Source organism: Tursiops truncatus, chromosome 7 (assembly GCF_011762595.2).
Source record: "Tursiops truncatus isolate mTurTru1 chromosome 7, mTurTru1.mat.Y, whole genome shotgun sequence".
Classification (NCBI taxonomy): Eukaryota; Metazoa; Chordata; class Mammalia; order Artiodactyla; family Delphinidae; genus Tursiops; species Tursiops truncatus.
In genome coordinates, this window is record NC_047040.1 from 72,923,174 (window position 1) to 72,939,792 (window position 16,619).

The 16,619-nt window shown below is 38.5% G+C and overlaps 1 protein-coding gene across 8 annotated transcripts in view; it reads left to right on the forward strand.

The window, feature by feature from the left end:
- Window positions 1-16,619, forward strand: part of CCDC148 (coiled-coil domain containing 148) — a 339,783-nt gene that overhangs the window by 208,119 nt on the left and 115,045 nt on the right. For all 8 annotated transcript variants that reach the window (XM_073807692.1, XM_073807693.1, XM_073807694.1 and 5 more), the window contains one exon: window positions 15,641-15,759. In XM_073807692.1, coding sequence (XP_073663793.1) covers window positions 15,641-15,759 — 119 coding nt within the window. The remainder of the gene's footprint in view (window positions 1-15,640; window positions 15,760-16,619) is intronic.

Here is a 16,619-nt window from a genome sequence, read left to right on the forward strand (position 1 = left end):
TAGTTCTTCAGTGCTTAGTAGAAGCTTGGCAGAAAACCCCCTACAGACAGCCTCCCCCTGACTTGAGACTGGTTGCTTTATTACCTGGTGTTCTGTCTCTCGCCATCTACTGTTTCACTTGCCTGTCTCTTCTCATAAGAGAGCAGCAATAGAGGTAGAGAAACTATGCCATGCGTAGAACCCCACATTAGGATTTCTGAACAAGAGATCAGCTTTATCCTAATTCTTCTTCCCAGTAATTTGTCTTTTAGGAAATAATATTTTCTTTTTGTGGGAATAACATAATTTGTATCCAGTGGCAAAGTTTATCCTAGTAGGTGCCCAGCTCCTTGCAAATGTACATTTATTAGATCACTTTTTTCTTTTGTGCTTTAAAACTCTAGTTGAACATAATATTCAGTTTTCATAGTTTTATCTCAAGACTCAAGGAAAGTTTTGATTCATAAGCTGTTAGGTGACAATGGTAATATTTCAGAAGCATCTCTCCACTTTCGCAATTGTCATGGTAAAATCAAGAGATGATGCCTTTCCATAAACTATCCCTAGGAGCTATTGTAAGAAACAAGACTACCATGCTAGATGAACCTCAAAATGCCTGATATGTAATATTGGTCCCAGAACCACCCTTTTACTAGGTGTGGCTCTTTGGATGGCTTGAATAACAAAGAAATTGCTCTGCATCACAGCATTTTAGGAGGTTTTGTTGCTGCATGATGCTTGGCATTCTATGGGATCCAAGGCGAGGATATTTTCAGCCTTGCTCCCAAAATGGAGACTTTAAGCAAGGCTCACAGAAAAAGGAGACATATCCCTTCCTTGATTTATCGTGTCACAGTTCCCTCCCAATTTTCACCAACTCTGAATCCAGCATTGAAACCACTCATATTGCACAACTGAGGGGTGGGGAACATAGAAAAGTCAGAATAACTCCACCAGCCGTGTGACCTTTAGCCTTATCTCAGAGATGTTTCTGGGGAGCCTCAAGTGACATTGCACCAGTAAATACCAATAGACCCAGTCTTCAGTAGAACCTTGGCACTTGGGTGCTTCCCCTTGTCCTCAGGTGACCTGGCAAACACTCAGAATTATATTCATCTGACAGATAACCAGGGAAGAGAGGAAAGAATCTAAAACAAAAGAGGGGAGGCTATCTTAATCAGAATGCAGGCGAAAGGGGTGGAACAGTACTACTTCTCAGAAGGTTCAAGAAACTCTGTGCTTAGGAGGGAATCCAGAGTACATTCAGATCAAAGCCATTCTCTCTATGTGGGGATTTATGGGTTCTTATGAGAGTAATTCATCATGATATTATGAAATCTCTTCTCCAGCGTTTATCAATCTAATAATATACTGATCTAAAGAGCCAAGAGTAGAAAAAAAGGTGGACACAGAGAATGAGAAAAAAAAAATTCCCAGGTTTTAAACTCTGCTTCTTCAAGATTGTTGGGACTTAAAGGGGCCAATGGATAGCCCCGTGACAGACAGCCTTCTAAGATGGGCCCCGAGACTTTCTGCCGTCCCGGGATACATACCTGTATAATTGCCAGGACTGTAAATACCTAATTAGGTTATATTATATGGCACAGACAACGTTGAGAAAGGGAGATTATTTGGGTGGACGTGACCTAGTCACATGAACCCTTTAAAAGCAGAGAGGTGTCTCTGGCTGGTCACAGGATGGGTAGCCAGAGATTTAAAGTATAAAAGGGACTTGACCCACCATTGTTGGCTTGGAGATGGAGGAGATCACATGGCAAGAAATGTGGGTGGCCCCATAGGAGATAAGAGTGGCCCTAGCTGACAGCCAGAAAGGAAATAGGACCCAGTAACCTATAGTCCTATAATTGTAACAAACTGAATTTTGACAAAAAAAAAAAAAAAAAAAAAAGGAATGAGCTTGGAAGCAAATTTTTCTCTGAAGCTTCCAGATGAGAAATCAGTTTCGGCAACACCTTGACTTTAGGCTTGTGATGTCATGAGCAGAGAGCCTAGCCATGCCTTTCTGAACCTCTGACTTATAGGATTCTGAGCTAATAAGTGAGTATTGCTTTAAATTGCTAAATTTGTGGTAGTTTGTTACACAGCAATTTAAAAAATCAATACAGATTTTGGTATCTGGACGTGAAATGCTACTATAACAAATACATAAAAATGTGGAAGTTTTTTTGGAGTTGGGAAGTGGAGAGAAGTTGGAAGAATTTTGAGGAGCATGATAGAAAAAAGACTAGAATGCCTTGAACATACCGTTAGTAGAAATATGGATAAGATGTGGCTGATAAGGGTTCAGAAGGAAGCAATGAACATATTATTGGAAACAGGAGAAAGGAGGATCTATCCTAATGGCAAGGTTCTATCTCCATCTATCCTAATGGCAAAAGACTCTAGAGTTAAGAGTTTATTTCCAACAGCATGGCATAGGGAAAAGACTGAAAGTGTGAATGTACAACCCTTTGTTATAGCCTCGAAAAGATCAAAGGGTCAGTGTATCCATTCATATAAGCAACACTTCCAAGAGATAAGGGGTGTTTCTCATAGATACTCTCAAACTAGAGAGCCTCAGAGAAGTTTAAGGGCAGTTTCTCACAGCCACATCAGCAGGAGGCCAAGAGAGAGAAGGGTTCATCTCAAAAAGACCTGTGTTTATTGGCTTTTTTCTAACAAGGTGAATCCCATAAAATCCACAAAAGCCCATTTGGTTCTTGGGGAACGAAATGCTCTGGGGAGCAGAGGGAGGGAGAAAGACTGATTGGTCTAACTGGATCCCACTTAGACTAAAATGACTTAAGATATACTGTCAGTTTATGTAATGTACCACTGGGGACCAACTGAATTGTGAACACAAACAAAAAACACTGTGGCAGCACTCAGTCATGCAGTGACATTCAGATGATCTCAAATTGGTATACAACACTTTTTTACATTTTTATAAAATGGAGAATATGGAATATAAAAACTCTCATAGACTCTTTCGACCTTAAAAACATGTCTTTGAACCTCTCTGAACGCCAGTTTGACCTCTGCTCTAAAATCCGCCCACCCAGATCTCTCACTGCAAGCATCTCTGCATAGGGACCACCTGCAGCTAGAGCTGAAGTAGCCCCATCTGGCTGAGGACCAATCTGTTGAACCTACTTCCCACCTTCGGTTTTGTGGTGCTCTCAGTTACTAACTCCTAGAAATGTGATCTTGCAGTCAAAGTTTGAGCGGGTGTTTTTCTTTTAATTTTTGGTACTTTTATTTGAAAATCTGATGAAATACCCAAAATATTGGCACCATAAAACCTAGTAGGTAAATTAACTATCAGGATATTACAATGGTCAAAAAGAAAAGATAGTTAAGGTGTATTTTATGTAGAAATGACTCCAAAATAAACTGGGGGTTCAGACTTTATCTTCTGAATATTTAACCAGTCCTCTGAATGATATTGTATGAGTAAAGAAATGAATGCGGTATGGGAGAAAAGAAAATAAATCAAGGATCATATAATTTAAAAATATTCATAATGTTCCTTATTTTGTCATTAAAATTTAGAAATGAACATTAACATAGCTTGTTAACTGATTATGACCTTCTAATATGAGTCTAAATGTAGGGTCAGCTCTCAGTATATGAGTCAATAGGTGACAGAAAAGTAGGATGGTAATCCAAGAGGCTCACTTTTCTGGTTTCCATGTCTTTTAAAAGTGAAGATTTCCATTAGAACTTCTTTTTTAAAAGTGGAAATTATGGAATCTTCCTACTCTTTGTCAGGACACAATTTTAAGAAAAAGTCAGATGGAGGGGAAAAAATACCCTAGATGATCAAGAGACAGATGTATTTGTTTTTCTGTAAAAGATTTCCCAGTAGGCAGTTTTAAAAGTCTTAAAAATTAACTCCAGGTGTCAATTTTTGGCTGCATTTTCTGGCTAGGTCTTGATTATTCACAGTGATATGATTTAATTAACAGACACCTATACAATGCTTGCTATGTGCAAGGCACAGTTCTATGTTCATTTAATCTTCTTAATAACCCTAAGGGGTGGGTACTAATATGATCTTCATTTTATAAATGAGGAAACAGAGACACATAGAGGGAATATAATTTCCCCAAAGTCACATAGCCATTAAGCAGTGCAATTAGGATTTGAACCCAGGAGGTCTAACTCCATCGTTCATGATTTTAAACACTGTGCTGTGCTGCCCATCACGGTGATTGCTGTTTGCTATTAATTTTGTGATTAATCAATTTTGAGAAAACTTGGTTTCAAACTGTTTGCTTTAGGGTAATTTTCATGGCTTTGATCCTGTCCTAGTGTACTCAGAACTGTTAAATTGATAGGTAATTGATAATTTAAAATCTCTTTAGTAGTCTGCTTACTAGGAGTATTTCTTTCATGTTTTACAGGTACATGCAGTCTGTCTTATTAATATTCTCTCAGGATTTCTCTCCTTGGGTTAATGAACCACTATAGCCAAACACTTTACAAGAAGCCAGACCATTATGGTTTGATCACAGTTGAAGTGTCAAGTATAAGACATGTGTTACGAGCAGGTTAAAAAAAAAAAAAACAGCTTCATTGCCTCCTTGGTGTTGCTCTTTTGTTAAGTTGACTGAAGAAAATATTAACGATTTTGATTGTGATTTTTTTTTTTTTTTTACCTCTCAATATCTTATTTCACAAGAAGAAAATTTCCACAGGCTTCCAACATTGCATCTACCAACCTATCAGAATCTGTACCCACTCCTTTCCTTCCCTCCTTTTACAATGCATTAAGTATCTGTACTCCTGTCTATGGCCAGCCCCTTCACTTATGCACAGAATCCTATTCCCTCTCTCCTACGCAAGGTCATCCAAATCTCTCTCCCACCACCACTTCCCCCTTTTATTCTAGATCTTTCCTATTAACCTATAAATATACCATTCTCCCTTGTATTTAGAAACACACTCTCCCTTGACCTCATGCTTCCCCTGTTAAGAAAATCTCACTATCCTGTAGCCTCTACACACTGTCCTCGCTTCATCCCACCCATTGTCGCTTGAGCCATTTTGTCCCTCGATTCCAGCAAAGCTGTGCTTGTCAAGGTCATCAGTGATCTCCATGTTGCTAATTCCAGGGGTCTGTTCTCAGTCCTCACTTTACTTGAACTATTAAGATGGAAGTGATCACTGCCTCCTCTTTGGAAAACTTGATATTTAGCTTCTAGGAAGCCATCCTCTGTTCTTTTATCTCACTGGGTTCTCTTTCTCCATAAACTTGGATGGATCCTCCTCATCGTTCTAAGTCTTGGAGTTCCCTGGGGCCTCGGTGCTCTAAGTATGTGTACTTTCTAGGGGATCTCAACCAATCCAATGTACTTCATATGCCATTTATATGCTGACTCAAATTACCAATTAATATCTCTGGTCTAGATTTCTCTCTTGAACTGCAAACTCACACATCCCACTGCCTCAAATCTAATTTGACCCAAATGTAATCTCGTTTTTCTCTCCAAACCCACTCTTTCCCCCATATTCCTTTTCTCAATAAATGGAATCCTATTCTCCCAGTGCTCAGGCCAAAAGCCTTGATATTTTGACTCTTGTTTTCCCCCCTCACACCCTATACTCACACCCTTACCTATTGTCATGAATAGAAGGCTCTGCATTCCAAATCAGAACTATTATAAACCTCTTACTCTTCTAATTCATTTGTTTGCATCCTCCCTTTCTCTTCCCTCCCTCCCCCTCCATCGATTTCCCGCGCAACAGGCAGAGTGATGCTTTTAAAAGGTGTGTCAGATTATGTCATTCCCCGCATTACGCTCAATATCTCTTGGATCTCATATCCTGCGACTTCCCCTATCACTCCTCCTGCTCCAGCCATCACAGACTATTTCTTCCTCCTCGAACACCCTAGCACATGTCCCCTTAGCCTTTTGCACTGGCTGTTCCTTCTGCCTGGAAGAGTCCTCCCCCAGATGTCTGTATAACTCACTCTCTCACTCTATTCAGGGTCACGCTCAAATGTCATCAGAGAGAATGTCTATCCTTGACTACCAAACTTAAAATAGCATCCTCCTTCCTTGTCACTCTGTCCATTTACCCTACTTTATTTTTTTCTTGGCATTTATCGTTCCTCTGACATATCTTTATTTATTTATTGACTGTCTTCTCTTTCTCTTCTAGAATGTAAGCCCTGTAAAAAGGGGGGATTTGTCCATTTTCTTCATTGTTTTATCTCCCGTGCCTGACACAAGGCACTCAATAAATATTGTTTGAGTGAGTGAATTTAATGTATGAGCAGAATACAACTGTACTTTGATGTTGAGATATAGAGGAAAATATGCCAAACTAGGAGGCCCTAACAAGGTGGATGACCTTGGGCAAGATATGTAGGCTCTGCAGGATTTTCCCTCCCCAATTGTAAAATGAGGTGTTTGAATTAAATGATTGCTAAAATCACCTCAGCTCTAAGAAGTCATGATTGAATGACTCTGAGGTTTGATTACTTTTCACTTTTCACTCTCCCTGACACTTCAGGCTTTGAAATACAACATCCTCAGTATATATACTCCCTTTTTAATGAATAGTGAAAAGAGAGAAATTAAACAAGATTACAGACAAATTCATTTTAGCAAAATCAACATATGACACGATCATTATGTAATACTTCAATGCCCAGACTGAAAATAGACCTTACTCCTAAAGAAGACATAACAGTTATTTTTAAATCCACCTGGAATTTCAATTAAGAGGGAGATAACTAATGTGTTTACACCAGAATACTTTCTTGGCTCATCATGCTCTAAGGACATAAGACTACATCACGGCAGAAAATAGCTATTGCCAATTCGAGTAGGCAGCTCTGCTAGGAAAAAATGCTCACATAAGTGACCAAAGTGAAATCACCTAAAAGATTCATGTTATTTACTTACACATATAGACATCACCTACTTCCAAATAATTTATAATAAAGGCACTAACAATATTGTGCTAGATATCTACCCGTTGGGGCGTATCTACTCTCCATCCTGCTCTGTGTCCCAGGGAGTTGTCCTGTAGAAGGCTCCCTTGCCCTCTGGCTTCTGATTGTGTTCAGTCAAAGTGGAACACTAGAGATGAGGATGAGGGAGGAGAGTGAGGTTGGGAGAGCTGCTCCCCCAGCTCCTGGCCCTGCAGAGTTGTATTGACTAGCTGTGTCCTCCACCAAAGGTCTCAGCCCGTCAGGTGGCCCTCCCCACACAGCCTTCTCTGGCTCTCGGTAAAGCAGCATGGCTACTACATGATCCCTTGTGATTGCCCTGCATTCTAACCTTCTTTGTCATTGTCCCCTTATTACATTCTTCTGGATTTAACCTAATTTTGAGTGTGCCATCTGTTTCCTATTAGGAATCATTAAAATAGAAAATTAGTAAGAGAATAAGAGACAAAAAACTAAGAGGATGGGAATATAGTTATGTCAGCAAACCAAGACTAAAAAGGGATGCTGTAATTGAACATGGTTAAAGTTAAAAGGAAGCATTTAGCTCTTATTTGCTAATAATAGACAACATCTAGCACATCAGGAGCTGGCAGGGGGAGGGAGGCAAACCACCCAGAAGAAAGCATTTTCAATAGAAGTTTTACTGAGTGTAAATCAAGCCTTATATGATATTGTGTTAACCTTTATAAGGCCTATGGCATAAAATTAAATCATAGCTCAGTGAAACTTTTCTACAGAAAGTGAAAGTAATGCATGCAAGGTGATAAAAAGTTAAAATGTTATATACAAAGATATACAGTATTTTTGTCATTTAATTTGATATGGGAATAGAGTTTAAAAACTTCCAGAATGAATAACAGTCATGTCCCTTGGATATTCCTTCTAAATTTTGATTTTTTTTGGCCAGACTTTTAAAACATCCTTTTGTAATTATAAAGTCTTTTATGTCCATTGTAAATAGTTTGGAAAATACAGTCAAGCACACAAAATACAATAAATATCACCTGAAATCCTAAACCACTAGCAAAAGATTAATAACAATGTTCATATATTTTTTTCTATATACACAAAGATTTTAATTTAACTAGTTGATACTGCATATATTATTTTTAACCTGATTTTTTTCATCTATCAATATATCTTGCATATTTTCCTCTGTATTCCTACCACATAATTTTTGGTGTTTGCATAGTGTTTCATTATGTGAATAATTGCATTTAACCAATTCCTTATTTGGTGGTGTTACAATATTTCCAATTTTTTTACCCTTTTAAGGCTGTAATGAACATACCTGTATATAAATCTTTGCATAGGTGCCTGCATATTAATTCTTAAACTTTATTTCTTAATTCTGAAGGCTTTTGCTAGTTAACTTCCCTATTTATTCTTCAGAAAGAGTATGACAATTTATCCTCTTACTGTAGGTAGATGTGCTTGTTGATCAGATTAGAGATTGGTGGCAAAAAGGTTCAAGTTTAGGACAATGAAAATAAGTAGCTGAAATACAAATAGTCTGAATTGTGGACTGAAAGGAGATCCATTAAATTCAAATAACCAGGCAGGATGGTGGAAAAACTGACTTTCTTTTTTTAAAAACCAAAGAACTAGCTTTGATTTCTTACCCGTGTAGAGAGTTTTCCCATCTTTGCATAAAGAATGCCCTGCAAAATAATTATTTTGGAGCCAAATTTTTTGCTCAGAAGCTTCAGCACATCGTGGATTGAAAAGCCCACAGAGATCTCTATACCACAAAGTATAGAAGAGATAACATTGGCTGAAAGGTTCTGAGGATGGAAGTGACCAAGTGTCCACCTTCAGCCCAAAAAACCTTGAATCTAGCTTCCATGGACAATTTGACTTAGAGACGTACCACGCCCTTGTGCTCTTTTGGGATTAAATGTACCTCTACACCCCACATGACTAAATGAATTGGTTCACTGATGTCTGTGGTCTGTCATTATTTTCTGTCTGGATACTTTATTAATAGTTTTGGATTTATATGAATTGATATAAGAAAAGTACTGTGTGCAGTGTTGCCTTTCCATATTCTTTTCCACTGGAGTAGTTTATCTTGTACCTCTCATCTGCAAGGTGCAATATACTGGATACAAATAAATATTACAGTATAAGGCATGTTTCTTACCTTTCGGAAGTTCACACAAGTGTGTGAAAATTTACTTGGCAAAATACAAATGATTGTCAAATAGATCGCATAGAAATAAGAGTCAGACTTCAGTTGGTGGTGACTTTATGTGATACAGGCTCATCTACATGAAACACGTGGGAAAAATTTAAAGTAAAAGAATGACTGTTTTTAATGAAGAGGCCCTGCTGTGTTTTCATGTGGAGCAACAACACTTTTTCTGTGGGTGCATATTCCGGGCCAAAAGTAGAAAAGGTGTGAGATGTGAGGAATTAGCTAAGTAAATGAGAATCTAGAGAATGGAATAAAAATCACTCTGCCTCAGTGGTTTATGAGTAAGGCAACTGGATATTCTGTACTTCATATTTCATGTATTTTGTGTATCTGGTTAAGCATTATGACATCCTCCTGAATTAGAGCCTTTGGAGCCTTTGGAATAATGACCTAGGAGCAAGGTACAGAAGATTGCTTGAAATCAGAGACCAAACTGTCTTCCTACTCTAATGCTTTAGTCCTAACTTTCTGGTTTCTATGTGTAAACAATAAATTCTTCTTCCATGCAATTATAATTTTTGGACCGAAGGAATGAAAATAATTGAATGGTTATGTAATATTAGTCCAAGTTTTTTAAAATTAAACTCTGATATACTCTTAATACCATAAATGTCATGTTTACTAATGGAGTTTTTAACTGGAGACAAATTGTTTGGAAGATTACAAAAGTAAGGTGGGATATAAAAATGATCTTAAACCCTCTGAAAAGATAGCACAGCATTACTTTGGCTCATAAATCTATATAGAGAATAGTTTCTTCAGTTTGTTTACACTTTTATTGGCTTAACTCTACCAAAATAAACAAAATATGGGACTACAAAAGAGGACTATCTAGTACAAATCAGAGATAACAAGCGGAGATGGGGGATAATGAGGACTCATTTTGGTTTTCAGAAAAGTAAGCTTTTTCTAGAAACCTTATCTGCAAGTCTAGAGGAGACAAGCTTTAAATTCACCTCTTACCCCGTGTGCTAACTTTCTGGTTCCTCTATCGTTGGAAAGTTATAAGGATCACTCAAAAAATCTAAACAGTAGTGTGTTTAAAATCTGTGTCTCAACAAATGTTCCAAAAGGCTAGTTAAATACTCTTAACCTTAACTTTAGTTTGAACCTTGCAAAGCCAATGTTTCATGACACACACTTCCTGCTCTTATTAATTGATGGAAAGTAATGGAACTGTCCTTAGGGAAATGTTTAGTTTTACCATCCTGCAAATAAAACTGCTGGCCTGGTTCCCATCCATAACTTTGTTATTCTCAGACCAGAAAGTGCTCCCACTCACCTAATGATGATCACTTAAGCCCTTCTATGTGTTATTTACAATACAACATACTAGGGATACAAAGATGAATAATGCAGATCAATATGGAAAGTATTATGCTAAGGATACATAAATAGTGCCTTAGAAGGTACACCTAGTTATGTCTGGAGGAGAGGGGAAAGGAGGAAGGCTGAGAAAGCAAAGCTACAATTGAGTCTTAAATGATGGACAGGAGGGATTTAGCAGGTAACAAGGCAGGGAAGAGCATGCCAGGCATGTAGTAAATGTCCAAATATATCAGTAACAATCCAGTGTTAGACCCTCCTGAAAAAGAATCAAGGAATACAAAGCAGAACAAAGAAGGGAGGGTAATAAATCTTAATTAAGGATCACTGGTGTGCCAAGGATTGAGCGAACATTTTCTTTTTTTTTTCCAAAATATTTTTGCTATTATTATTATTTTTAATGAAAAGATGAAATTGGAGCTAGGAGCTCTCTCTCTCTTTCTCTTTTTTTTTTTTTTTTTTTTTTTACTATTTATTTATTTATTTGGCTGCATCGGGTCTTAGTTGCGGCACATGGGATCTTTTGTTGTGGCATGCAGGATCTTTCGATGTGGTGCACGGGCTCTTCACTGTGGCATGTGGGCTCTCTAGTTCTGGCGCGAGGGCTTAGTTGCCCTGCAGCATGTGGGATCTTAGTTCCCCGACCAAGGATCAAACCCGCGTCCGCTGCATTGGAAGGCGGATTTTATTTATTTATTTATTTATTATTTTTTAATATTAGGGTTTTCTTTTAACATCTTTATTGGAGTATAATTGCTTTACAATGGTGTGTTAGTTTCTACTGTATAACAAAGTGAATCAGCTGTGCATATACATATATCCCCATATCCCCTCCCTCTTGCATCTCCCTCCCACCCTCCCTACCCTACCCCTCTAGGTGGACACAAAGCACCGAGCTGATCTCCCTGTACTATGCGGCTACTTCCCACTAGCTATCTATGTTACATTTGGTAGTGTATATATGCCCATACCACTCTCTCACTGGAAGGTGGATTCATAACCACTGGACCACCAGGGAAGTCCTACTAACATTTTCCCTAGAGGGTTCAGAGGAAGATTCAAGGAGATGGCATTTGTTCTGGTCTTAATGGTAGAATAAAATAAACAGGTGGAGGAGGAAAATGAAGTTATGCTGGTTGACAAAACTGCAAAAGGCAGATAAACATGAAAGTGCATGATCACCTTTTCTCTTCTATTTACGTTCACACTCTATAGATCTTTTCCAGTCTTGTAGCATCAAATAGCATTTGTAGCATTTTAAGTAGATATCTCCTTAATTTAGACCAGCCCTGAATTCTCCATTGAGCCGCCCATCTGTACCTCCAGATGTTTATTTGATATCTCTACTTAAATGTCTTACAGTCACATCAATTGTTTAATGTTTAATACTGAGCCTCCTGACTTCCTTTTCCAAACCTGTTATTCCTCCAATTTCCCATCTCAGTTATTGGTACCATCATCCAACCAGTTGCTCTAGCAAAAACCTAGGAATTATCCTGGATTCCTTTTAGCTTCAACAGCCGTGTCTAATCCTTAAATGAACACTCTGACTCCACTCAAAAGCACATCTCAGATCTGAATAATTGATTTCCTAGATCCCAGTGATCATTTTTGCCATATTCTCTTTGGTCTCTGTTTCTCCTTTGCTCCTCTACTATCCATTCTTCACTCAATATAGCCCAAGCTATATTTTAAAAATCTAAGTCACATTATATCACTCTTTGCTTTAAACTCTTCAATATCTTTTTTTGTTTTGTTTCTAGAACTAAATCTTTGCCTAATCATCTAGCCCCCATCCAGCTTCCCAAACTTACCTCCAGTCTTAACTCACACTACCTGCTCCAGCTGTGCTGTTTTCTTCCCAATTCTGAACATATGCAAGGTCGTTCCCACTCAATACTGTTGCACCTAAAGCTCTCATTTCCTGCAGTGATCTCCCTCATCTCTTTCCATGGTTGTCTCACTCTCATCTTTCAAATTTTAATCCAAATGTCATTTAAAAATATGCCTTCTCATGGTTCTACACAGATTTTTCTACATCATCACCATACTTATTTCCTTCTTAGAATTGAACATGTAATATTCTTTTCATTCATTTACTTGTTTATTTTCTCTCTTTCCGAAACTCCCAGCTCCATGAGGCAAAGGCCTAATTTTTCTTTAAGCACCATATCCCAAGTACATAGCACAGTATCTGGCTTAAAGCAGATGCTCAATAAGTATTTTTTGAATGAATGAATGCCAAAGTCAGTAGTTTCTTAAGACTGTAAATAAGGGTTTGTAGAATCAGAGACATTACATAAAATAAGGATTGAATTTGCTTTGATCATTGGGAAGTCACTGACAAGAGTAGTGAATTGGGGTGGAGGCAGAGGTAGGAATGTCATGGGTGAGGACTAAAATAAGAGATGTGAAATTGGAGAAGAATAGGTATCATTGACTGAAAGGGAACAATGAAGGGTGTGGTGCTACAGTCTTGGGGGTCTAAAGAAAGTCCTTTAAAAACAATTTTTGTTAATGGGTGAGATTTGTGTAGATTTTCATGTGAGGAGAAGGGAGCAGCAAAGACCAAGAGGTTGAAGTTACAGGGGAAAGAAGGGTAGGTGATGGAGTAAGGTTATGGAGTTGGAATTGGGGAATAGGTTCTGGATCCCAGGTGAGGGTTGCCTTGGAAAGAAGGAAGGACAGCACTTCCTCTGAGGAGCAGGACATCAAGGAAGGAATCTTTTAGGGTCTGTGTTTCCTCTGATAAAACCGAAGAAATAGAGGCAGGTATGGAGTTTAATATAGTGAATGGGTTTTGAAATACCACCATGAGCAATCGGGAGGCACTGGCCAGGAATTCATAAAAGGAATGCTGATTGTCAATAAAGATTCAGCTGAAATCATCAATTTGGTACAGTTGCTGTTGGAAGTCCCAGGATAATAAATCACAGTTTCTGCAGTGTAGTGGGAGAGAGGAGCAAGGATACTAATTAGCAAAGCCTTGTGGTGAGGGCTGTACTAGAGGAATAAAACTATACGACTGGAACACAAAAGATGATGGAGAAGGGCTCGTAGGTTCTGGTCATAAGATCGATGGCTATAATTGAAGCTTTTGGAGTTGGAGCTGTTCTCCATGGTGATAGAATCCTGGAGGAGGAGGTAGCTCACTGGAATAGAGGAAGTCATAGGACTCTGAGTTGGCAGGTCAGAGGGGCTTCAGACTGCAGTTGCGTAGGAAGGTAGAAGGAGTTGTTCTGGACAACAAGTCCTATGTGGCTGTGACTCACGTATCTGAATTCTCAATGAATATTTGAGAATGACCTGGAAGTCCACTCATGCCAGTGATAAGGACATGTAGAGGGTGATATAGCCAGATATTGTAAACATCAAAGGAAGAAGGCACTGTACATGAGAGGGACAGCATCAGTGTCTCAAAGTAGCCATTAACAAGGAAGAAAATGCCCGAATCATTCCCCAGCCTCTACCAGAGTCAAGGATGGAAATAATTGGTCCTGAGATGCCAAGAAGCCTCGGGTGTGATATACTTCTAGGGCCTGCACAGGACACTGCACCAGATGGTGTCAGTGATCTGAAGACACCAGCAACCTGGGGTTGGTATGCTTGTTGTCAAGGGACTGTCAGCAGAAGGACCACTGACTTCCCTCCAAGGTCAGTGCTGGGAGTAAGCAACATTATTGGTCTGTCAGAACCCAGAGAAAAATGCCCTTTAATCCAATATCTGTTCTTTTGAAGTATCTTCTTTTTCCCTCTGATTATGAAAGAAATATATATTTATTGCCCAAAATAAGGTAACACAGAAAAATACAAAGAATAAAATAAAGATCGCTTATAAACCCAGAGGGAGATAATATAATGGTTGTTAACATTTCCGTATCTGGCACTAATAGAATGCGTTGGCATTTGTCAGTTAGGACTCTGAAATATCAGTCAGTGTTTCCTTTTTCTCCCTTTCCTACCCTTTCTTTCACTTTCCATCTTGGTGTGCTACCTTTCTAGCTTCATCTCTGTTCTCCCTAGATTCCGATCTCCATCATCTCTGGAGTAGAATCACTTTACCTTGGAGCCATCAGTAACTCATTAAGCATTGAATGGATGTCACTGGTGTGACTGCTCGTGTTGCAAGCCCTGCCACAGAGTTGCTATGGCTGTGGCCATGGTACTGGGATGCCTCTTTTGGTTCTCCCAGGTGTCAGAGCCCATGCTGCTGAGCAAGTCTGGAAACCACTTGGCTTTTCATATTCATTTCTCAAAAGAGAAAATGCCACCTTGGGGATGAGGCTAACCCATACTCTACCAAAGCCCCTCTGCTGGTGGTCACTCACTGCCATTCACCATTAAGGTACTGTTTTTTACCAGCAAGAAACCACTCTCTTGACCCAGACACAACATGGCAGGCCAGAGCGGTTGAATGGTCCTCTGTCAATTAAACATAAACTTCAACTGCCCCATCACTAAGGCAATAATTTTTTTAGCCCCCTAAAAATAGCTTATGTGTGCTTCAGGTTTTCTCATTCTGCCTCCATTCCCAGAAAAAGGAAGTAAAACATGCCTAGTGAGGAACAATGCTTTCACCTTTTTGAGCCTGATAAATCTGTCCTTCATGTTACCACATGAGTCAGAACTACTATTTATCACAACCCTGCTAATTTTTTCTTTTCCTCCTTCCTCCCACCTATCTCCTGCCACTTCCCCAGAAGCATAAAACTTTCAACATCCTGCTGTCCATTAGTATAAATAAACTCGTGCTTTTAAAGTAAAAATAGGTTTAATGCTATATTTGTTAAAGACTACATTACCATAAGAGGATAAAAATATTCTTGAGTAACAGGTAGATCATATACTTTAGAGACAATAACATGCTTTTATTGTGGTTCCCTGAAAGCCGATTATTTTAGCCATAGATTAAAACCTTAGGTCTCAGCACAAGTTACATTTCCACTTCAGAAACTGTTAAAACATGCAGCTTCTCAGGACATGTATTTTTGTGTTTTAACTTATTTTTTCTGTTGCCAATACACTGTAGGCAGATCTAAGAGATAAAAAAGATGAAGGGTCATTTAAACTCAATATTTGCTATATGAAACAATGGATAATGTCGTTATAACTTTGTTTCTTGTTTTTAACATACCTGTTGTTAATTTAAATTTTATGTGATATTTATGCAATAGATAAGAAAATACTGGGCTAAAAGAGAGCAGAAATGGCAAGAAATGGAAATGAGAGATCTTCAGCGTCTGGAAGAACTGAAGAAATTAATGGCTGAACAGTCAGTAAAAGACAGAGAAAGGTAAAAGAAAAAATTTAAATTGTGTGGTAATGGAATTCTGTAATGTGTTAGGTGAATGGAGTCTTCCGTAATGTGTTAGGATAAATAATATCAGAGGGAGCATTTTTCTATACTTAATGTGTCCTTATAATATTTATATTCATAAATGAATAAAATGATACTTATAATGTATTTTAAACTCTCATATTCATACATGAATCTCTAGTTTTCCATTTTGTTCCTCAGAGAGCTTCCTAGTTAAAATCCTCACAGAGGATTTCATAGTATTTGATTGCCCACTGTGTGTGTGAAATAATACTGGCTGCTGCTGTGACTTAATATTTTGACCCAGAAGGAGGAAACCATTATTCAGATAAAAAGTCATTTACTACGACTGAGGCTGAGGACGACAGTACGCAATTATTCTGTGCTCTGTGGTATTCATTCTAGTATACTTAAGATGTACCCAACGGTATAGGAAAAACCTGAATTCTCTAGAATAACGCAGTTTTAGAGCTGGAAAGGACATTTGAGATCAACTAATCCAGTTTCCTCATTTTATGAATGAGTGCACTGAAAAATTAAAATTATTTTTCTCAAGGTTACTACATCAGTCAGGGTCAGTGAGGAGACAGAGACAACATGGTAATTAGGATAGGGAAAGTTTAAGATAAAGAATTATTAATTCTAACCAAAACAATCTCTGTTATATAAAGGGATAAAGAACTTTAAAGAATGCTGCAGGGCTGAAGGGAGGGTTCTCATGGAAGGAACAAATTTGGAGGTGGGGCCCCCCTCTCTGTGGTTGGGATTCAGACCTCAATGTAGAAGGTGTGGTGGTGCCCGCCACATGGTGGAGAGGTTCTTGGATGGGCTCATCC